Source organism: Dermochelys coriacea, chromosome 16 (assembly GCF_009764565.3).
Source record: "Dermochelys coriacea isolate rDerCor1 chromosome 16, rDerCor1.pri.v4, whole genome shotgun sequence".
Lineage (NCBI taxonomy): Eukaryota > Metazoa > Chordata > Testudines > Dermochelyidae > Dermochelys > Dermochelys coriacea.
In genome coordinates this window covers 12,550,683-12,574,333 of record NC_050083.1, presented here as the reverse complement: position 1 = coordinate 12,574,333, position 23,651 = coordinate 12,550,683, and the positions used below count along the sequence as shown (strand labels likewise).

At 49.5% G+C, this 23,651-nt stretch overlaps 1 protein-coding gene across 3 annotated transcripts in view; it reads left to right on the top strand.

The window, feature by feature from the left end:
• Positions 1–289: 289 nt before the first annotated feature.
• Positions 290–23,651, top strand: part of CERCAM (cerebral endothelial cell adhesion molecule) — a 38,110-nt gene continuing 14,748 nt past the window's right edge. Inside the window, exons 1-2 of one of the 3 annotated variants that reach the window (XM_043498600.1) lie at positions 290–681; positions 20,194–20,397. Coding sequence is in view for 1 of the 3 variants with exons in the window: in XM_038374167.1 (XP_038230095.1) it covers positions 21,876–22,093 (218 nt within the window). In the remaining 2 variants the exon portion in view is untranslated. Of the gene's footprint in view, positions 682–20,193; positions 20,398–21,640; positions 22,094–23,651 lie in introns of those variants that run through there. The other 2 variants (XM_038374167.1, XM_038374168.2) reach the window with 2 other exon arrangements.

Below are 23,651 nucleotides of genomic sequence, written 5' to 3'. Positions count from 1 at the left end.
AACTTATAAAACAATGCAATACATTTTAGCAAAATAAATCTATTTTCTTGATTGCATAGACAGTAATGTCTCTTTCAGTGCAATTCTGTTCCTCTTTGCTTCAGAGCCTGAATACTTCCAGTCTGTAGAGGAAGTCATCTGCAAATGAAATTTCATCCTGGAAAAAAACATGATGTCATTGGCTTTAGTTTTGATTCTGAGTAAACACAGCACAGCACGGTTTGAAAGTCACCCTTGCACCTGACTTTAGGCTCCAGGTTTCAAATAAAAATAATATCCCAGCTATGAGGAGTGGGCAGAACATCTTCTCACCTTCCAACCCTGCCTTCTATTTCCCCCCTTTCAGCACTGATCCTCCTGTTTTGGAGATAAGATAACATGCTGAATCTTCCCAGGCTCACAGAGTAGTGAATGCTTCTTTCACTAGCAGTGCCCCTTTCCAAAAAAGCATCACCTTGCCAGCTGCTTTCCTCCCAGAGGCTGCCAGGAAAAAAAATAGGACAAGGGGAAAAAAAAAGCCAGTGAACTTGTTTTCAGCCTTTCCCTCTGACGATCCACCCAGAAAAGCGGAAAAAATATTTTTCCTGTTAAAATGCCTTTCGTTCATTCCCAAAGCCCGTCAGCGCTGGAATACTGTCCTCGTGGCAGGAGACACAGGCTCTGAACGCTAAGGATCTCTCAGTAAGTTTGACATTTTCTGAAGCTATTTTCTAAGATTTCTAAATGTGATGGAGGCCCAAATTCATCCCCCGGAGTAAATCAGAGGGCTTAAAACCAGGGGATGGATTGGGCCCAGGATGGCTTTTGGAGAGGGGTTGGAGAGAGGGCAGGGGGATTAGGGTGTCAAAGCACTTCTCTGAATTTGATTAAATCTCACTCCTAATGTTGCTTGTCTGCATCTGTGTCTCCTTAATTTATGTGCCTCAGTATTAAAATCCTATCTATCTATCTATCTATCTATCTATCTATCTATCTATCTATCATCGTGATGGCCCAAGTCCCAGCGCTGGCATGTGACTGGTGGTGCTGGGAGCTAATGCCTCCACAGCATGCCAAAGGGTTAAGGATCTCACAAAGCCCCTTTGATTGGAGCCACAGATGAGTCACTCTTTCTCCTCCAGCATGTGGACTCTCTGGTCACAGAAGGAGGCAAGTGGCAGTTTGTTCTTTAAAAACCCAGTGACTGAGAAGTAGGGGGAAAAAAAGAGGGTTCACTTCTTTGGGGCTGTGAATGAGCCCACCAGGAGAGAGAATCGAGGGCTTTTTGTTTCTGCCCCTCCTGGGGCTGTATCCATGAGTCAAGAAAATGCCTCAGAGAGAGAATCATCAGAGGCATTTATCCAGAGAGGGCCAGAGCAGGGTGGCTTCCGGAAGCCCTGATTCTGCAAAGAGCTCCTTGTGGGCACAGGGATCTGCCTGGATGGAGCATTGTTGGATCCAAGCCTCGGTCTGTGCCCAGTTTTGTTCAGGCAATAGCCCCTCTTTCCCCTCTAGTCCTGTGGGAATGAAGGTTTGACCCAGACAGTGTTTGGAGGCTGCTTTTGTTTAATCTTCCCCCTGACTCTTAGGACCCGCTACTGACTTGCAGCAAATAGAAATAGAAATAGAAGACCCCTTGGTTGGGGTCAACACTCCATCCCCCTTCATGTGTCTGAGATTTCCTTGAGCTTCCCCAAAGCGAAAGGCAAACACCCTCCGTGAGCTGCTCTGCAGTAAGTGGAAAAGCCTGGCAAGGACCAACCTGAGCATGCAGCACCTTGCACACACATGCAACAACCACCCCAGGGATCTTACCAGCATTGGCTGTAGGCCCTGGATGAGGGCATTAGTTCAGGTCTGAGGCAGCCTGTAGCAGGTTCTCCAGTCTCCCACCGTCCCTTCTCACACTGTCCCACAATGCAGAGCCTTGGGTCCGAATATTACCCAAGAATGCCTGCTGTCAGCCACTGCTCCAAAAGAATTCTGGCGGCAACAGGGTTGCTGCGTGGATGGCGCTGGACTAGCAGGTACCAAAGTCAGGCAGGGTGGTTGATTTTCCAACGACCTAAAGGCCTGATTCAACCAAAACTCCCACTGAGGCAAGGGGGAGTGTGGCCTGTGTGAGGCCCAGAGCGCTAGCCCGAGTTTGTGACATGTCAAGGAAACGCACACTACAATCAAAGTAATTTCCCCCTCCCCCATATTGCATTCTTGTTTTGACTCAGGGACTGGCACGGCACCAAGGGAGTTGTGGCAGGACCAGCCGGTAGCTGGGTGGGAAGGCCTTTGCTCTGCTCTGCCAGGTGGAAGACTTGGCTTCGCTTGCTGGTTCTTCCAGTAGCAACAGGAGATGGGAGTGCGCACCTCCCACTGCTCTGCAGCCACCCCGCCCAGCTGCCCCATGGAGCTCTGACTGCTGCCAGGCATTAAAGAAGAAAATGGAGGTGCCCTTAAGGCTCCTCTAGGCCCATAAGCCTCTTAGCCCCAACACATAGGGCTATTTCTCTCCTCACATTCCCAATGATCGCACAGTCTTTATCACACGCTCCATGGCCCACACTTTGTTTCCCCTCTTGGGTGTCCTCATGAGTGTGTATTCTCACTCCCCAAGTCTGCCCAGATCACACTTGCCCTCCATCCAAAACAAGGGACCACATTCACTCTCCCCTCCCACCCTGCTGCCCCCACAGCTGGCGCTTGAGGGCTCAGCTTTTAGCACAAGAGAACTCCCTTTCCATGTTGGTCACCTCCCTAGGTCACATACTGCACTGCACACGAACGCTGTGACAAGGGCAATTTCCCTCCTTCCCATTTCCACTCAGTCCAAGTCCTGCCTGTGCACAGCAGTGCCGTCTCTGCCCCAGCTGTGTTCTCCCCAGGGCTGGACTCTTGGTACTGCAGACCCTGTGACCCGAAGCACCCCTCAGTGGGAGTGTGGCTTATGGTGGGTGAAGCTCCCACAAGCACACAGAGAGCGTGAGGGCCCATTTCAGTGTTCAGGCCTCAAACTGGCCCTGCCTCTCACCAGGCAGATAGAGGAACGATGTAGCTTTGACTAAAGCTCCAAATCCTTCTGCAGGGCACAGGCTGAGTACATGGGCAGTAGGGATCTCCTTGGGGAGGGTGTGCAAGGAGGAATGGGACCTTCCCTTCCACAGGCCATGAAGAAGCAGAGAAGCTGCTCCTCGTCCACAGCTCCAATCTCAGAGCTGGAGGGGGCTCCACCCCATCAGCACCCACCCTGTACTAGGGAGAGCGGCTGGTGGCTCTGGCTTCCCACCCTCAGCCCTTGGCTGTGTGAAAGCAGACCAGGAGCGATTGTGGACCTGGGCTATGTGGTGTATGGATGTACACAAACCCATCACCATCTGCTGGAACGGCTCCAGTCCTGCTGCAGGTGGGACCCTTCATGCCTACATGCGGCTGGGGAGCAGGGCGAATGGATTTGTCACTTAAAAATGCAGCTTGAACAACATGAAAAAGAACCATCAAGGGGTACTTTTTGCTTCCCTCTCCTTCCGCTTTTCTTACCTGAGCCCCCCTCTTGCTTCCCCACTTTCCCAATTTCCCCAGAGTGACGGCAGCCCCAGGCGATCAGCCCTCATGGAGGCAGATTCACATGAGGAGCGAGTCCATGAGCCAGCAAGGGGAGGCTGAGTTGTGGCCTTGGTGTGTAGGCATGGCAATGATTCCAGCAGATCCAGAACAAGTCCCTCATAGTGACTGTAGAAGTGAGACATTCACAGCTGAGACCCTCAAAGAACCAAACTGCGCCAAATTCCCCTCAACGGTGAAGCTCCCTGTGGGAAATGTGCGGGGCTGGTAAGTGTCCTTGAGAAGGGGCCTCATCTCAGCCCTGCTCAGGGGGACACAAAGTCCCCCAGCTTCAGCTACTGGCTGGGCCGTTGCTCTGACACCGTCCGAATCAGTGAGATCTGCCAAAATGCCCTGAGTGGGATTTTTAAATGCCTCGTTGGACTGTGGCAAAATCCTCCTTCCTGAGAGGGAGAGACACTGCCAACTGTCTTCCAGTGAGGGAGGCTTCCTCTGTCTGAGGGAGAATTGGCAGCTGGTGCTATGGGCCCTCCCCCTCAAGCTAGCCTGGGTGTAGGAATTCTGGAGGGTGCCAGACCACTGCTTCTCCGGGTCCCATGACACTAAAAAATGATGTGGGCTGTGGACCAGGCCTCTGAAATCTCTTGCAGCTTCAGCTGCGTGGCTTCTATTTAGCAGGCCTGGCTCCCTCTCTTCCCTACCCTGAAACACAAGCTGCAGGAGGATGCCTTCAGTGGAACAGGGGAAAGAAACAGACCTGATTTTCATGCTGCTTCCCCGGCTTTGGGGAGTGATTCTGCAGGAAGTTAAAGGTTAGAGAGCCTGAAGATTGGCCTTAGATTAAAATGTAGCCCAAGCAGGCGGTGCCAAGAGTGTGCTTGAGCAGAGAGGCAGCTTGGAGGACTAACAGGTGGAATTCAAACCCCCCCTCCCACTGGAAGATGTCTCCTATCACACAGTAATTCAGTTCCCTTCCTGAGCTGAGAGCCGGAGCTCCTTTCCCAGCTCCAAGTCCTTTTGTTTCGCTTTTGTGATGGAAAAAGTCCCTCCTAAATCAATTCCATGACACTGTTATTGTTTCCTCACTAAGAGTTTTTAAACTTTTCCCCCCCAAGGTCAGGAATGTGGCCAGTTGCTATTGGGATGGTGGAGCATGGGTGGGTAGGGTTGGGGGTGAAGGGTCACACTGGCTCTGCGGGTCATCTGAAAACAAAACCTTTTGAAATACCTACTCTCCATCACTGCCAACATTGTCTCCTGCCAGCAGGGGCCTGGCACGGACCTTCAATGGCTCCAGCCCTAGCCGCTGTCCACCGCAGCGGTCAGCATCTGGGAATGGACAGAAGGTTATTGTGTGTGAAATAGCTTTGTTTTCAGTCACAGCTGCCCGGGTTTGGACTGCGACTGACCGAAAGTCCTGGTGGGTGGGAGAGGAGGGAGGGAAAGGAGGGGTGTGTGGGGATTGTGAGAGTATGGGTCACTGAGTCCTAGAGGGAGATCCCACCTCGCCAAGGCAAAGACCACTAGAGCTCAGATTTAGAGGCTGGCTGAAGAATTCCCTTGATTATTTTCCCAAAGAAAGTGGGGGAATTTATTATAGAAAAAAAGAAAAAGTAGCCCCCCCTTACAAAGTGAAGACACATTGGATGCCCCCATGTTCATATGGTGCCCACTTCACATGGGCTGAGGAAAGTCCCGGGAGCTGGTCTCTGAGGCCTGGGCTGAGGAGAATCCCAGAAGCTGGCCTAGCTTTTGGGTCTGGTTCTTTAGGTCTGACTGAATTAGAAAATCATAGAAATTAGATTTAGAAAAGCCCTGTTTGGTCTCATCCCCTCTATGGCCCGGCGTACAGGGAAGGATTGTGCCTTATAGTATCTTTGCCAGTGTTTTAACTGGCCCATGCAGTGAGCCCCTCTGCCTCATTCCATGGCTGATGGCTCCACAGGTGAATGGGCCTTGCTGCTATGAAGCTTCTCCTGATATGTTGCCTATGTGTCCCCTTTCTTAAGTTAGACTCATGACTCCTAGTTACAGCTAGGGCCCTACCAAATTCATGGCCACGAAAAACGCATCCCGGACCATGAAATCTGGTCTCACTGCCGTGAAATCTGGTCTTTTGTGTGCTTTTACCCTATACTATACAGATTTCACAGGGGGAGACCAGCATTTCTCAAATTGGGGGTCCTGACCCAACAGGGAGTTGCAGAGGGGTCACCAGATTATTTTAGGGGGGTTGTGGTATTGCCACCCTTACATCTGCGCTGCCATCAGAGCTGGGCAGCCAAAGAACAGCGGCTGTTGGCCGGGCACTCAGCTCTGAAGGCAGCGCCACCGCCAGCAGCAATGCAGAAATAAGGGTAGCAGTACCGCAACCCCCCTACAATAACCTTGCCCCCCACTACTTTTTGGGTCAGGACCCCTACAATTACAACACCGTGAAATTTCAGATTTAAATAGCTGAAATCATGAAATTTCTGATTTTTAAAATCCTATGACCGTGAAATTGGCCAAAATGGACCGTGAATTCGGTAAGGTCCTAGTTATAGCCTAACCCTTTTGTACTGGGAACAAGTCTCGCATGGCCCAGGGAAGGGTCAGTTTCAAAGAGGGGCCAGTTTCTTTGCCTTCTAACTTGTAACACATTGATTACTCAAAAGCTACCTAGCAGCTTGGTCAATGCCACTCAGAGCAGAGCTGGGGCTCTCATGTTTTCTGGCAGATGAATAGACCCCTGGCGGATTTGCAATCTGGAGGCTTGATACTCCTGTCTCAGGATGCTAGCAACCCTTGCTGGAGTCAATATAGGAGTCACTTGTACCCCTGGGAGAACTGGGCTCCTGGGAGTTTTCTGGTAGCGATGGGGAACCTCTTGTATTTGTGATACTGGCCCCAAATTGTGGGCTGCAGTGCAGATGCTTTGCGCGATTGCACAAACCTGACTACCAGTGCAGTGTGGCCAGAATAGCCAGCCAATAGCCAAAATAGCTAGCCACGGGAGGATCATGGCAGGGTAGGGGACCCCCGGGTAGTGTGGAGCTGATGTAACAGAACCTATCCTCCCTCCCCCTTGTCTGGTAGAGGGGATGTGACTGGGGGCAGGGGGGGAAGGGTATGGCAGGGGCCTCCTCAGCTTCAAGTGCCCTTCAAGGCACTGGCAGCCTTCAGGCTGCTCTAATGTATGGCAAGGAGCTTGTTGGGTGCACTACTGGCCCAGGATCAGGGGCGGGGCTCAGAGGTAGCTGAAAGCCACCTTTGCTCCCCTTTCCTGACCTGTTCGGTATGCTGCTCGGCCACAACTGGGGGACTGGGTCACTCAGTTCAAATAAGCATCCAAATAGTCAGATGCTAAACCAAAGCTTATCTGGACCATTTTGGGCTAAAAATCAGGCTGAGACACACACTCTCTGTCTCTGCCTTCCATCAGCTCTCCTCCAGACTCTCGGTCAGCTGACTCCCGGGTCTTCCCAGGCAATTGCCCTTTTCTTAGGTGTGCTTTTTAGTTTCTCAGGGCTTTCATTTGAGCCCTGGTTCTATCCTGGATCCTCCTGCTGATCCCCTATCACGTGGGCTGGACTGTCTCTCTTATGGAGAGAAGTGATAGGGAAGGGCCCCAGATGCAGTCACTTCTATTGTTTGTATTTACATGGTGCTGCAAATGTACCTGGGGATTTATAGATTTAGAAGAAAAGCAGGCCCCTGTCTTGAGGCTCATGCAGTTTGGATCCCTGGATGAAGGAGCCCAGACCTGACAACACCTATTTTCTTTCTTTACGTGGTCTAAGGCCTGGTGCACAATGGCTGCACCTTCTCACCGGACCACGCTCCCCTTGACACCTCGGCTGTGTTACCTACCACTATGGACAAGGACTGCACGGACAGCCTCTTTGTGATTCATGTGGTTGGCTAGCTACTCCCTTACACCACCTGCACTGGGACCTTTTGTGTTTGGTCTGCTGAGCTGCAAGACCAGGCAGTGGAGGCAAGGTAGGCTTCAGAAATGACCAAGCACACAGCTCTTGGAGAGCTGCCCCTCTTGTATGTGGGGTTCCTTTCATGCTGGCTCTGGATTCCTTTGCTCAAACAGGCACCTTTGTAACATCCTTGTGTGTCGACAGCACTTTCTGTCTGAGGAGCGCAATACACTTTACAGATGGGTTAAACCTCATGATCCCCCTGTGAGACAGGTGTTATGATGTTCACCTGACAGACAGGGAAATGAAGGAACAGGGTGGTTAAGTGTCTTGCCTAAAGACACACAACTCAGTGTCAGGGTACAAAACCGAGGAATCCTGCACCTTAGCCACAAGACTATAGTTCTTCCCTTTAACTGTTAGCTGGTACCACGAGGAAATTGCTTGCTGGTTTTCAGCCTGAGCCCTGCCTGTGCTGGACTCAAAGGGATTGACGTGGCACATCTGCCCAGACTTGAGGAGCAATGGTGTGGGGGAGTCTCTGTGTTGTTCCAACATCACTAAGTAACTCTTCCTCTCTCAGCTTTTGGTGGGCTAGGAAAACCTCCCTCCACTCAGAAATCAACCTCGGCTCGTCTTCTGATTGGCCAGCACTCTGTTACAGCATTGTTTGCACATGCACGTCTGCAGTGGAACATGGACATGTGGCTGGGGGCATCTGGCGTGGCTGTGGAAATGTGTCTGGCAACTGAGTACAAATGTCTCAGGTGACTTTCAACATGGGCTCACAACGGCACAATCTTCCTAGCTAACTACAGCTGCAGTCGGCATAGTTCCTCCCTCCCCTGTCAGACAGAACACCACTTACTGTCCTTCTAGAGCACCAGTCAGTCAATCTCAGTCATGCAGATCTCTGGGGAGATGGTGGAAAATGCAGGTTATGGGGACCCTAAGGATTTAATTGCACTTGTAATTGAGGCCTTTCCATCAGGCCCTAGTGGGGGGAAGCGGAATACACCTAAAAATATCCAGATTACAGCGTGGCACCATTATTCTTTCATGCCCAGGAGAACAGGCTAATGAAGGACAGAACAAAATAAATGCACAAGGCAACAACTCCCGGCGAAAGGGGATGGATTTAGCAGAAAACTGGAACGAAAACCCAGTTCTGGGACTCATAGCTGGCGCTAGCTTTTTTAATCTGTGAAACAGCTGGAAATGGGAGAAAACAGCTGGAATGGACACAGATTTCTCAGGAGTTATTAGACGGAGTCACAGTGGAGCTTGTGTGTGCCCTTCTCCGCACACTGCTTTTGGAGAGAGAGGCCTTTGCGCGACCCTCTTTTCTGTCCATCGCACCACCCTCCATTAGGAATGGTGAAGAGTGGTCCAGATCGGAATGATGTCCTGTCGCGTAAAGGTTCTTGGCTGATAGATCCAGCCCCATAGCTGAGCTAAGCCCCCTCTTCATGGTCTGGTGAGGAAGGTCCAGTGTGCGGACACTTTCGGAGCTTACCCAGGGTGATTTTTCTGCATTACAGATGGCTGCATGGACAGGGATGGTGGGGAGGGCTGTGTTTCCCTTTCCAATGGTCTAGCTTTGTGACTCTCCCACGTAATGGATTTAATTGTCTTCTTACCAAGGACACGTAGCCAAGCCATTGTTACATCACAACGAAGGGGGCCGGATGAAGAGTATTGCACATTGGTGGTTCAAATCTACTCCAGGTGACTCTGACAATCTGGTGGCCTGCTGGATACAATGTGTTTGGTGGGTCTCAGCCCAACCTCCAGCTTCTCACATCACACAGTCTCCCCACCATCGTTGGCCACTAATTGGCAACATTCTGTTGTCAGCCCTCCTGGCAGCAGGCATATGCGACTGTATGGGTAGGTCTGGACTGCAAGTGAAGGTGTAATGGCAGCAAATGTGCTAGCTCTAAGCTGGCTAGGAGAGTAACGACAGCAGTGAAGACATGGTGGCATGGGCTTCCGAGTCAGCTAGCAATCCAAGTGTGTACCCAAGCTCCCTGGTCAGCTTGCGCTGGGGCAGGTAGCTGAGTACAAGCCCATGCCACCGTGTCTTCACTATTCTTGTCATTGTGGGTATCAGGGTGGCCTGCCCCTTTAAGACCAGGAGGCCTTGGGCCAGCCCGCCTGTTCAATTAACCCCACCTGTGCTGTAATTTGCTGCCTCCCAGCCAGAGGGGGTGGTCTAGTGGGGTCAGGTGATAGGCTGAGGAACACCTGGGCCTCATAAAAAGGGCTGAGGGTGCAGTCAGAGAGAGGGAGGTGTTATGGGAAGGGGGTGGTCGTGGTCGTGGTCGTGGTCGTGGTCGTGGTCGTGGTCGTGGTCGTGGTCGTGCAGGTGGCCTGGCAGTAGTGTCTGCAGGCAGGTTTCTGGGGAAGCTGCTAGAGTCCTGTGGGAGAGGAGGCAGCAGGAACCTGCTAGGAAAAAGGGCTTCCAGGCAGAGCAAGCCCTGGGAGGCAGTGCTCAGCTGAAAGAGCACTGAACTCAGCAGGGCTTGGCAGTAGGAGTGAAAAGCCTGGGACTCTGGAGAGTGATCAAGTGTGAGAGGGACTGCAGAGAAAGCAGACTGGGAGCCAGCGCTCCATAGCCGAGCAAAGAAAGACCTGAGCTGGCAAGGCAGACAGATGAGTAGCCCAAAAGGAGACAAATCTCCTGTCTGTTGTGGCTCTTAACTGGACAATTGCTACCTGGGAAGGGGGTATATTTGCTCAGTGATGAGGCTGGAGTGTCCAGTTACATTTCCTGACTCTGACCTTGTGGGGAAGGAGGTAGGGACCCACGTCAGAAGAAACTGAGGTAGGAAGCAGCTGCAGTGCCATGTTTGACCAGAAGAGAGTGTGATGGGGCAGCCAAGTCCAGTGGCACTGTGCTAGCTAGGTTGAAGTTTAGCTGTGCTACAATCTTATGCTTCTAGTGTAGCTATAACCTTTGTTTGTAAGGATCAGTGTAAACTTCCAGCCCTGCCTGCATAATGATAACCTTGTTGGCAGAAAGCTGAGGAATGGATCCATGGCTGAGGCACGTTGGCAGGACAGTGTGTGGGTGGGCAACTTGCACCAGTGCAGAAAAAGAACATCAGGCTCCAGGGGTTAGCACTCAAGGCCCTGTCATCACACCACCCACATTCAGGTTAAATAGTGGTAGAATCAAGAGGAGAGTCATACAGCGTGAATCTCAGCCGTGTTCATGCCTGGGCTTGCAGTCACGGCACTACCAGGATCTAGCCCATTGCCCTGTAAAGAATCTTAGGGTTCCTTGGGGTAAAAGATGCCATGTGCTGTCAATTCTATTCCGTTCTAACGGAAGAATCTCCATCTCCTGATCTCATCAGCTACCTCTGAGAATAGATGGATTTCCTGTGATGTCTGTGCACCAGGCCAGATGAAATAAGTCAGCGAGAGGTTCAGAGAAGAAGGGATGTTAGTTTCAGAAGGTTGTGTGATCCTAGGCTCTCGGATCTCGTACCCTAGATCTTCTGCCAGCAAACTGACCCTTGTCCTGAAGCTTTGTTTCTAATGGCTTTAAGTGCAGGAGCTTTTAGCTGTGTTCTTCAACATCGTCCAGTATAAGAACCTGTGACTTCTTATCTGGAGTGAAAAATGGCAAAAGTCCTCCAATGACAAAGTGTGTTCTGGGGGAAGAGATGTAGTATGTGTAGAGTGTGTGCAAGTAGACGGTGTGGTACAGATGAGTGATGGGCTATTTTTATGGCCAATGTGTGTACATGAACAGGGATGGATTTAGGGGCAGGTGACTGCCTGGAGTGCTGGGCTTAGGGGGGCACTGGGCTCAGGGTGCTGTTTTTGTTGCTAGCGACAAAAGGGAAAATGGAATGTAAATAGAAGTAATGAATGAAGAATGAAAATAGAAGTAAAATGTTTCAGGTATCCCATATGTGGATTCATTTTTCCACTAACCTCCTAGAATGTTCCAGACCTCTGTCGAATTTTGTGGAATCTTCCAGACTTTCTGAGAACTGCATTTTCCTCAGACCTCCTAGAATGTTGTCAGCCATGCCCTCACGGGTTTGGAAGGGGTGGGGTGTTGCCAGTCAGTGAGATTAGAATGAACTGAAGTGAAGTGAGAGCCCAGCTGCGATACTGTAAAGTTTATATACATTGTGTGATATTCAGAAGTAGGGGGTGCGGGCTGAAGATGCTCCTCACCTGGGGTGCCATTTGGACTTGGGCCGGCCCTGTACATGGGTGGTCTGTATGGTGTGAGTGAGCTTTGTATGCACAGGTGGTGTGTGTGTGTGTGTGTGTGTGTGTGTGTGTGTGTGTGTAATATTTGAGTATGTATGTCTATGCATGGGGGATGTATGCAGAAGCTATGAATGGGTATGTCTGGTTTAAGGTGACCAGATGTCCTGATGATTATAGGGACAGTCCTGATTTTTTTTTTAAAAAGAAAAGGAGGACTTGTGGCACCTTAGAGACTAACACATTTATCTGAGCATAAGCTTTCGTGAGCTACAGCTCACTTCATCGGATTTTCCAAATGCATCCGATGAAGTGAGCTGTAGCTCATGAAAGCTTATGCTCAAATAAATGTGTTAGTCTCTAAGGTGCCACAATTACTCCTTTTCTTTTTGCAAATACAGACTAACACAGCTGCTACTCTGAATCCTGATTTTTTGGGTCTTTTTCTTATATAGGCTCCTATTACTCCCCCCACCCACGTCCTGATTTTTCACATTTGCTGTCTGGTCACCCTGGCTCCGGTTGCATGGGGGAGGTGTGTGATGTACCTCAGTGTATGGAGGAAGTTTACATACCTGTACATATGGGGTATGGGTGTGATATGTCTATGTGGATGGGGGAGATGTCATACATCAGTGTGTACTGTCAGTCTGTACACATAACAAACCTGCTTCATAATCTGGCATGCTAGGCCACATCTTCTGCTGACGAGTTGAAGACTAGAATAGCAAAATTATTGCAGGGTTCTAGGGCTAGAGTTAGAGGGGCAATTTTGGTCTGCATTAAAGTGCTTTAGCACAGGGTACGAGAATAACAAGCATGCTGCCTGTCTGGATCGAGGTGCTTTGGCTGTTGTGTGGGGAAGCTGAGATGGTGCCTTCCGCTCTACAGCTGTCTGACACCAGTGCTTTGACTGCAGGACTCTCCTGCATGAAAATGCACTCCCCCATTTGGAAAGAAACACAGTGGTTTGCCTGCTGCTGCCCTGTGATGGGGCTGAGACTGCTCTGATAATATGGAGAAAAGAAACCACACTTAAGAGCTGATTTTTGTCTGAGAAGTAGGAGCCTCTGTGTGTACACCTGTTCAGTGAGTATAGCTCACATTGTAATGCTCCTCTTTGCTCTGGATCAGATGGGTAGAAGAAAGCACCTGACCAATCTGCAGTAAGAGGCGATAAGTATGTCTTTTGGAGCAGGTAACAGACTAAGACACAATCAGCCCCAGCTGCCTGCCTTTCTCTAGGTAATAGGGTGATGTATGTCTGTCGGGGGGAGGGGAAGAAATGCTTTGACCTTCAAAAGCAGCTTGGATTTTTTTTCTCTCTCCATCCTTAACTCCCTTCTCAGGCCAGCTGTCCTACTAGACAAAGAGGGCTGGGGGCTGCTCCCTCTGGTGCCTGTCAATACTATTCCTGTATCAGCCACCCGAGCTGCTAGAGAGACTGGGCATGAGGACACTGGGGGCCGGGAATGACTCTGCTGCACTGCCAGCCCCTGCTGGCCTAAGATTGAAGACCTGGCTTGAGTCCTGGATTCTGGCTCCCCTACCCTGCGGGACTGTGCTGTGCCACTTCCAGAGGCTGTGACCCTGGTTCTCCACTGCTTTGCTCCTTGTGTTGTCACTTATGCCTGTCAAAGTGAGTGTGGTATGCTACCAGCTCAGAATCTTCCACGTGCTCTGCCCGGGTTTAAGGATTGCACAAGGTTCAGGGCCAAGGAGAATTCACTCAGTAGGCTTAGATCAAAGTAACAGAATGCCAAATGCAAAGGTAAAACCACAGCTGGGGAGGGGTCTAGTGGTGATAGCACAAAATCAACTCCTGGGTTCTATTTTCAGCTCTGCAAACCTTGTTGTGTGATCTTGGCTAAGTCACAGCACCGTTCTGTGCCTCAGTTTTCCCCATCTATAAAATGGGGATGATGCTCACTTTCCTCAGGTGTGGTTGCGAGGTTTATAAAGGTTGTTTAGAGGCTACCATGGAAAGTGCAATAGAAGGGCAAAAAGTATTAATTTATTAGAATGATGCAAATCAAAGCAAACCCTCTGGTGTATCTAGTGGCATGCAGACCATCTCTGCAATAAAAATAACAGCTAGATTTCCACGAAGGACCCAGTTCCGAGTTCCTTGAATGCCACAAATCCCCATTGGAGCCAAAACGATGCAGGATCCGGCTCAAAAGGCTGCAGATTAGAGCTACTGAGGAAAAGATACTTTTCCTGGTGAATATCTTTAGGGTTGTTTTTTTGGGGGGGAGGTTAAGGGAGGAACCCCCAACCCCTGTTTTTGTTTTCAGCAACCAAATACAGAATTTTCCAGCTTTCCAAACCAAACAAGTTTTGCTTTTCAGTGTTTCAACAAAAGTCTGAAAAATGGAAATGGAAATCTGGAATGGCCAAAATTTCCTTTTAATCAAAATGCCGTTTTGTGTATTTTTTTAAAAAAAAAAGTTGATGGACAATTTCTGGCCAGCCCTGCTGCAGCACAAGGGCTGATGAAACTTTTTCAACTTGCCTTGTAGGGTTCATTTCCCAAATACAGTGCTCAATGCCCACTGCCCATATGTGAGATGCACATCTTGAGTACCACTCACTCTTTGTGGGTCAGCTTTGCTGGATCCAATCCCATGGGCACTATGAATTCCTTGCCACCAGTCTGCTGATGCCAGTGCCCAGGGTGAGAATCAGCCAAAGCTGTTTCAGTAACAAGGATTAGTTTTCAGGCCTGTTTAGTCAATGGAGCTGATTCCATGTGGATCCTGGCGGAGGGCAGTTTCTACCAGTTTGGTGCTGCTGTGAGAGTAATTGACAACTTGGCTGGGCCTCGGCTGGTGTGGGCAGGCAGTTTGGGAGGCATGTTAGGGCTGATCTTGTGTTGACCTTGAAATGTCCTACTCAAGTGATGGATGAAGTGGGAACTTGGCTTATGGAAATAGAGCGAGATACAGAGAGGAGATGGGAAGGAGGCCAGTGACGGCAGAGAGTGATGACAGAGGAACTCGGGTACTGATGTGAGGGCAGGTATATGGGATCTGTAAGCGTAAAACCTTGAGTGCCTTTCAACAGACGCTCTCAGCTCTGCTCTGCGGCCCCTGGTGGGACATGGGGATGGGAAGAGATGGAGTGACTGACTCCTGGGATCGATTGTATGACTGGCTCTCTATCGTGTCCCTGATGTAACACATCCACGTATCCCTAGTGCCTCAAACTCTAAACCTGGGGCACTGTCACCATCTACAGGCTGTAACTAGAAGTGTGCATACGTCATTGTACACTTGGAGAAAGGCCAGGTGGGTCAGTGCACTACCTATTAAGTTTGTCTAACACTTCCCATTTGCAAGATTTGATTGCTTATAACATTGCCAAAACTTAACTGTCCAGGTGTCTGCCTCAGGCTTTTTTAAATGGTTCAGCTATTTCCAAGGATGAGGTTGGAGAAAAATACAGTGGTTGCCCATGTTAAAAATGCTGGCAACTTATTATTTGAACAGCTCTAGTACCACAATGCTTTGGAGCAGGGACTTGAAATTTGGCAGAGTGATGGGGTAAGGGAGGTGCCTTTGCCATCCACATGGAAATCTGCCAAAACTTGGCCAAGTTTTAAGCTTTTGAAAAACTGCAGTTCAGACCTTCAGTAGAGATTTAAATCTTAGCAGCAAAAATCACTGAAGAATTCATCTTCACTGAACACGCTCAGTCTCTCTCAGTTCCTAGGGCTGCCCAGGTTTCACACATGTGATCCCTGAAGAGCAAGTGAGCATTCACACATGGAGACTGAATTAAGGATGCCCAGACAACCTTATTTCTGACATTTCCTGACTTCTGAGTGCTTGACTTTGCAACCTTCATAATGTTCTTTTACCAGTGTTTTGTGTATGTGTCTTAAATAGAATCAAGACAAGTCTGACCCAAAATGTAGATTAATTTTTTTTAAATGGAGACTTTACAGAACCTGAGATCAATAGAAAAAAGTATCTATTTAAATAAAACAGGATATGAAAAATAATAATAAATGAAAAAAACAATCAAGCTCCTATAGTGTATAATGTATTTGAAGTTCTGTACAGGCATTAACCGACTAGACCCCTTCCCCTACCCTCTGTGTTTAGCTTGTCTATTTAGATAGTAAATAGGGGAAGGAACATCTACTGTGTTTACATAAAAAGAAAAGGAGTACTTGTGGCACCTTAGAGATTAAAATTTATTTGAGCATAAGCTTTTGTGAGCTACAGCTCACTTCATTGGATGCTGTAGCTCATGAGAGCTTATGCTCAAATAAATTTTAGTCACTAAGGTGCCACAAGTACTCCTTTTCTTTTTGCAAATACAGACTAATACGGCTGCTACTCTGAAACCTGTTTAGATAGTGCCTAGTGCAAAGGGGCCCACTCTTGGTTGGCCTTTAGACTCTACTGTAATAAATGTGTAGTAATCCTCACAGCAGTTGTGCTGGATACCTCTGGTAAGTGTTACAGTCTCTTCTGTGCACACAAAAATTTAAAGCATGGGAGGTCACAAGGCAAGTTAGTAGCAGACAGTATTAGGAGTTGGGAATTCCTGATGCTTAGCCCTGTGCTCCCATTTCACCATAAGCTGGTCCCTTGTGCTAGTGCCTTGGGGGTGGGGGGAGCAGAAAGTGGGGCAGACTGGCAACAAAAGTAAAACTGGTCAATAGGTGCAAGCAGCAGGCTCAGTGACAGCTGACTTGATTTGGACAATTCTTTCCATACGAGGCATCTCTTGTGATGTTGGTCATAACCCCTGTTTTTAGTATATAATCTCAACAATGTCCCCTTCAGGGAATTTCAAGATGGCTTCTATTTACTTTGCATGAAGATAGAATCAGAGTCCTAAGGTGCCTTTCGGCATGGCAAAAGGTTTTTTTTGTTACCTGATAGGCTGTCTTCCTGCTATAGGCAGTCTGGGCTAGGAGCAGAACGTAATACAGTAGTCACTGGAAGTGAGTGTGTTCATCCACACAGGCAGTCAAATTTCATCCACTGTTTGGTTTCAACAAAAAATTTGGAATGTTTTCAATAAGAATCATGGGGTCAAACATTGTGCTGGTGCCATGGGCTGCTGGACAAGGTGCAGGAGTGGGAGTCCTGTGTTCTTTCCAAGCCCTGCCCATTGCTGTGTGACCTTGCTGTAGTTTCCTTATCTGTAAAACGGGGATACTGATCCTTCCTTTGTAAAAATTTGGTATCTCTGCTGAAAAGTTAATAGCTAGTGTCAGTGCTGGGCAGAGAGAGGGCTGGGGTTTCTCAAGGGCTGCCTCAAGTGGACAGTTGTAGCACTCAAAGTGTGCTGGTCTCAGACAGAGAGAGGATCCCGCTAGTTAGGGACTGCACTATGGCTATTTCTGGTGACTTTATTGCTGATGGAGTCTGCGCTGTTAGGCAGGGTGAAGATTCTCTCACCCTTGCCCTGTACACCTTAGTGCCATCCTGTCAGATTTCCCAGGCAGATGGTTCTATGGCACATCATTGTTCCTGATTAGCTGCCAAATTGATTATGCCATCCTTTTTCTCTGCCATGCCCCCCGCCCCCCTTCTGCAAGAAAACCCAAACTTCTTTGGAGAATCCTGTGGGCAGCAGTGACACCTGCTGGTGGAAGAGGAAAAAGGGCAGAGACCTTTTGCTAAAGATTTGACTAATTCTGCTTGGCAGATGGGACACTAGGTGAGGAGGGCTCTGAGGCAAAAGAGCAAGTGGGGGAGGCAGTGTGTTTAAAGATTAGATTGGACAGTCATTTTGCTGTGAGAATGTGTGTGCATGTAGGTATATTCTCACAGCAAAATGACTGACCAAGTATTTTATCAACTTCATTTGGTTAATAACAGAGCAAAAGCATCCAGATTGGTTAATAATTTAGACTGATTAATAATTAAATCCCAGTGTTTTAATATGTGCTTCAAAGAGCCGCAGGAGACGCATTCAAGAGCCACTTGTGGTTCACGAGCTGCAGTCTGAGTATCTCTGTTCTAGGCCCTTCAAACCTCTGATCATGCTCCAGTTTAAAGCAGACTCATTGCTTTCTATGCAGGGGGCTCTTGGCTGTGCCCAACAGCTGTCTTATCCTGGCATGACATGAGACCTGCTCCAAATGGCCTAAAAAAAAAAACCCTGCAGGTGAGGAGAGCTTCTTGGCTAACCTCAGCAATTATGCCCTGAACCATTTCATAATCTCTGCCATGCCTGAGGCCCCTGCTGACCTGAATTGTAGAGAACAGGCCAAGTTCACCCCATGCTTGACCCAGTCAGTGGAGTTGCCCCAGGGATGAATTTGGTATCTGCCTGTTAATTGAAATTGTCTCCTTAGACTGACCTTACTCTTGGTAAGGCAACTCGCATGTTTTCATGTATTTATACCTGCACCTGTATTTTTCCACTCCTTGCATCTGATGAAGTGGGTTCTAGCCCATGAAAGCTTATGCTCAAATAAATTTGTTAGTCTTTAAGGTGCCACAAGGACTCCTTGTTTTGCTGATGCAGATTAACACAGCTACCACTCCGAAATTTGTCTGTGTGCCTCTTGAATTTGAGAGCTAAACTCATTTACCACTAGATGGCAGCAGATTGCTGATGGAAAAAGAAATGGTCCCAGGGAAGGATATCAGGGGTGTAAATACACCAGGAAACTGCTGTTGTTCAAGATGCAGAGCATCAGGCTTAGAGAACGACTTGGCAGTTCAGAAGCTGGCATGCTCAAAGCCTTCTGTGCTAGATCCTCAAGGAGATGGATCCCTTGGACTCAGCCCTCTGTCTTCTCTCATTTCCTCAGATCACTCCAAACTAGACGTGTCAGCAACAGGTGCTTCTCTATGAGATTGGAGATGAGCTGGGGTGTTTTGTGCTGAAGTCTGGCAATGGTCCCATGGTCACCAGGAGGCATAAATCAGCAGTGGTCCTAGAAGTCACTCTGAGCACAGCACAGATGTTTTAATCCTCCCCTCATGTACCACTAAACACTCTTCAGTCCCATACCTGCTAACGTTTTTAAGATAAAAAGAGGAGGCAGAACTCATCCACCTCCAAACTCCAATGGTAAACACTGAACTAGAGGACAATCAATTAATAATGTAACAATAACTAATACTTAATTTGCCTATAGCGTCTTCCACATGTGGCCTTTAAAGGGCTCTGCAAACATTATGAACTCAGGTTTCAGAGTAGCAGCCGTGTTAGTCTGTATTCGCAAAAAGAAAAGGAGTACTTGTGGCACCTTAGAGACTAACAAATTTATTAGAGCATAAGCTTTCGTGAGCTACAGCTCACTTCACCGAATGCATCCGATGAAGTGAGCTGTAGCTCACGAAAGCTTATGCTCTAATAAATTTGTTAGTCTCTAAGGTGCCACAAGTACTCCTTTTCTTATTATGAACTCAGACTCTCAATCCTCCTGTGAGACCTGTAATTATTAATCTCCAGTTAGACAGGGAAACTGAGGCACAAAGCTGAATTAGTTTGTCCAAGTTTATACTGTGCATCAGTGGGGATAGAGCTCAGGTTACCTGACTTGGAGTCCTGTCATTTGACTAACCCAAGGAGCTGCTCAACCTGTTATACTGTGGGGCCAGATTTTTCAAGAACCTTATACCAGAAAAAGAGGATAGGGAATCTAACTCCTTGTTTAAAAACCAACCAACCAACCAAACAAAAAAAAACAACTAGTGATTGTATTTGCCTCTATGGAGCAGTGAAGTTAGCAGGCTGATTTCATGCTGTCAAGCTGTACTTTCTGTTTGTTCCAAATGTATTGTGCGTTCATTTCATGCTCCCGGATTATAGAACTTCCTTTGGGTCTCTGAGTTGCTGCCTGGGGTCTGGAACTTCCAGAATACTCTCTCCTGCTACAGAGTTTGGTTATTTATCAGAGTTCTTGATCCTCCTGTTCCTAGAGAGGACCAGGGTAGGTTTGTAGGAGGAACAGCACTCTCTACTCTGGTGCTCTCTGAATAAACTATCCAGCCCTTCCCTAAATGCTCACCAGTCTAACACACATCAGCCAGGACATAGAATTGAAGCCTGCTGCATAGAGAAGAGAGAGGCAGAGGCTTTTTCTCAGTGTGGCTGACTGGAAAAGTGTGTTGTGTCCCTCTGTAGTGGCTGATCCACTAGAAGATAATAGTTTACTACTGCTACCCGCTAACAGAATTGCTTCTCTAGCTTAAGTGGTAGAGGTTGGTGGGGCAGTGCTGAAAGTCCCACGTGCAGACATTAGGGTGACCAGATAGCAAGTGTGAAAAATCGGGACACCTTTTCCACCCTGGAGTTGGGGATAGCTTTGTATATAAGACAAATTCCCTAATATCGGGCCATCCGGTCACCCTCTCGGACACTGCTGATGACCCATGCTGGGGATGGAGGTTTTATATGCTGTTTTTCATACTCCGAGGTAATACTCAGCCTTGATGTAAATGTGATTATTCTTTGATGCTCGAGGAATGTCAGGATTTCCTGAAAAGCACAAATGTTGTTTCCCTCACACCCCCTTCTCTGTTTTTTCTTCCAGGTTCTGTGTCTTGCTGGCTTGACTGTTGTCAAGGGACTCCCCATCCCTATTAGTTTCTGTTTATCCCCCTTCAGATGTCCCAGAAGGTCAAACACAGCTGTCTGGGCAGGTTTTGCAGCAGCTGTGATGAGCAAGGACGGAAGGCATCCACCTAATCTTTCTGGATAGCTGGGTCCCTCAAACCCCTGGTGATCAGTAGGGCAGGTATGGTAGAGGTAACTACTCTTGGGCTGCAGTATGACACTGGGGATGGTCTCTAGGTAGAACTAACTGAATTGTTAGGAAAAGTTATTTATCTGGCAGATTTAGCTCCTTTTCCAGCTTGCAAATGGTCTGGGGGCAGACCACAATAGTTACAGATCTGTTTGTCATATAAAAGTGTTTGCCACATACATTAAAACCAGTGGATCATTGGCCAAGTGTGCTCCACAAACATCCCTTTGAGTTGTGTGATTGGGCATCAGTCATGTGGGGTCATTTCTGTTCTATGATTGGACGAACCGTTTTGGCCCCCAAACAAATTTTGGTTTTGTCATGAATTGAAGTCAATATTATTTTGCAATTAATCGGCTCTTGGCAATGGGCCTGGAATTTGCTCTCGGCAAACGCTGGTTCTGTGAATGAAGCATGGCTTGCATGGATGCTTGAGGGAAAAGGCGACACTTGATTCAGTTGCATTCACACTGTGTGGTTCTGGATTCTTAGAAACAGACGTGACTCATGGCTCCTGCTACTTGCCCAGCTCTCAGGCAGGGGAGGCGAGAGGGGTGTTTGCGTTGGCTGCTGTCGCTAGAGGGGATGCAAGTCTGCTGCAGCTGCAACACCAGACTAAAGTGAAGAAAAGGCACATTCCACCGCCCCAGCTTTCTGTGCAATCTGGGCTTTCTTGCAGGCAAAACTTCTGGAGTCACAAGACTCATAGCTGTGAGAGATGAAAAGTCAGATCCCAGCCAGCCTGTCCCCAGCTAACCAAGTATTGTGCCCTATGGGGCATTTTCAAAATGTCTTGACTGGTCTAGGTTTTTAAAATGCCAAGGTCATAATTTGCCTACTAAAGCTGCCCCTGCTCCAGGGGGCAAAGCCTAGTGCTCGAGGGGTCAAAGCCTGGTGCTCCGTAGGCCCCTTTATGCCGATTTGCAGGATTAAAGGGACTGTGAAGGCCCTACCCTAGGGAGCCACCCAAGGCAGAGGAGTCCCCAGCAGGGAAAGGGTTGGGGAGCCAGCCCTCCCTCACATCCCAGCACAGGGGGCATATTGGGGTGCTCTGTGCATTGGAGTCATACTCCCTTGGAGGCCCTATGTCAGTATCCACACACAGTAATTCCTGCCCCTTGGCTGTCAGCCAGCCCTTGCTGGAGATCTGAACTGATTCAGGAGGCCCAGCTGGAGCACGAAGCGCCAGCACAGGGGTGCACGCCCAGAGCGGAGGGGGGAGGGGGGGTGGTGCACGCCCAGAGCGGGGGGTGGGGGGGTGGCGCCAATTCTGGAGATGAGCTGGGTGGCACCAGGATTTGATCTGCAGGGCAGAGCCCCAGAGCTACCCGGCACCGTCCCTTCCCCACTGTGGGCATCCCCCTCTCCCCTCCCGTCGCCGATTCCCAGCCCGGCCCCTCTCTCCCCCCGCCCCCTTCTCCACCCCGCTCCCCGGCCGCTCCCCACTGTTGCAGCCGCTGCCTTTGGACATGCGCCCCCCCGCCGCTGCTCTGCTGCGCTGCGCCCTGCTCCTGCTGCTGAGGGGCTGCCCCGGGCTGGAGGGGGAAGGGGGGAGCCCAGCCGGGCAGCAGCAGGAGCTGCCCACCGTGGTGATCGCCATCCTGGCTCGCAACTCGGAGCACTCGCTGCCCCATTACCTGGGGGCCTTGGAGCGCCTGGACTACCCCAAGGAGCGCATCTCTATCTGGTAAGGGCTGCTTGGCTCAGGGGGCGCCGGGCCTCCCCGCGGAGGGCAAGAATCCGGGGGTGCCCCCCATGACCCAAAAGGGGTTAGTGCCAGGGCGAGGAAGGGCAGCCCGGTGCTGCAGGGGGCAGCTGGGACGGGGGGTGGAGGGGGATGTGCCCGTGCAGGAGGGGTGCCATCTCGTCGCTGTCCCCTTACTCAGGGGCACTGCCAGACGGGGGAACCCCTCCCTCCCCGAAGTAAAGGGACGCTGGGCAGTGGGGCAGGACACTCTTCCATCCTACCCAAGGGGGATGTTCTCCCCCTGCGCTTGGCGGTTAATACCCCCCTCACCCTCTGGTGCATGCTGTGAGATACGGGTGTCTGGAGCTGGGTACCCCATCCCATCTGCTCGCACTGCCCCTCGCAACCACCGCAGACGTGTCTGACATTCTTTCACATGAGCTTGTTGGAACTATTACCTCCGGAGTCTAATCATTGTAAAGAGCATCTTTACCATATGTGCACGTCTGTTGGCAGCGGACATGCCCTGCTAGAGATCCAGATGAGGAGTCCGCTAGCCAGCAATCCAGGCTGCAGCGGGAACTGGGCGAGATGTCTATCCTTACCTTTTTCCATCTTCCATCTCTGTGTGTTTGGAATTCCCAGCACAGAATAACAGAGGGGGTGAGAGGAGACGCCAGTCCCAGCCTCTCCCAGCAGTAGGTGCTGCAGAGTGGATGCAAGCATATTGGTCCTGGGGGAGCTGAGGTCGCCCATTACAAGTCACTGCCTTGTGCTCGGATCTCAATGAAAGGGGTCTCCGTCCTTGTGCAGTGTCAGACCTTGGGTGGAGGGGAGTATTGTCCTTCAGCTGTGATTGGGACTCCTCTCTGCCCAGTGTTGCTGGCAGGGCCTGAGGCTGACATTTTCAAAAAGCTTTTTTTTTTTTTTTTTTTTAAATTTCTCACTTTCATTTGCACCAGAAAGTATGTGAGGAAAGGCTAGAGGCGAGCAGCATGGGTGAGAAGAGCAGGATGGGGGTGAGTAATTGGCTGGTCTGCTCCGCTCTGCTCTGCCCTGCCTTGCTGACTTACATTACAGCTATGCCCTGCCTGTCCAGCCCCAACCTGTGCTAGGCCGCAATACACGACATTCGTCACTTTCCCCCATCTCAGTTGGAACAGGCCTCCCCACTGAATCCAGGCCACGTCCTAGGGATGTTGTCATGGGCATGGCTCTAAGGCGGGGCTGAAAACAAAACTGGGAAAGGCGGCCGTAGGCAGTGTGTGCATCACCTAGCCCTGCACAGAGCAACTGGAAAAAGTAAAGGAGGAGAACAGCTAATTAAAAGTTGGGAAGAGCCTGGTCTGAAGACAAATGAGCCCTTGTGTTTGGTGGCTGCCCTGGCCCAGGCAGGGCAGTGCATGTGCCTCTTTAGTGCTAGTCAGGGAGTCTGCAGTTTGGAAAGAATTATCCCTTCACGTTCCCTTTCACAATAGCAGAGTGCTTAAAATTACATGTTAATTCTCCAAAAGATTCCTGCTTGCTGGTGCCAGCATACCCGGGAGGTATTTATAGC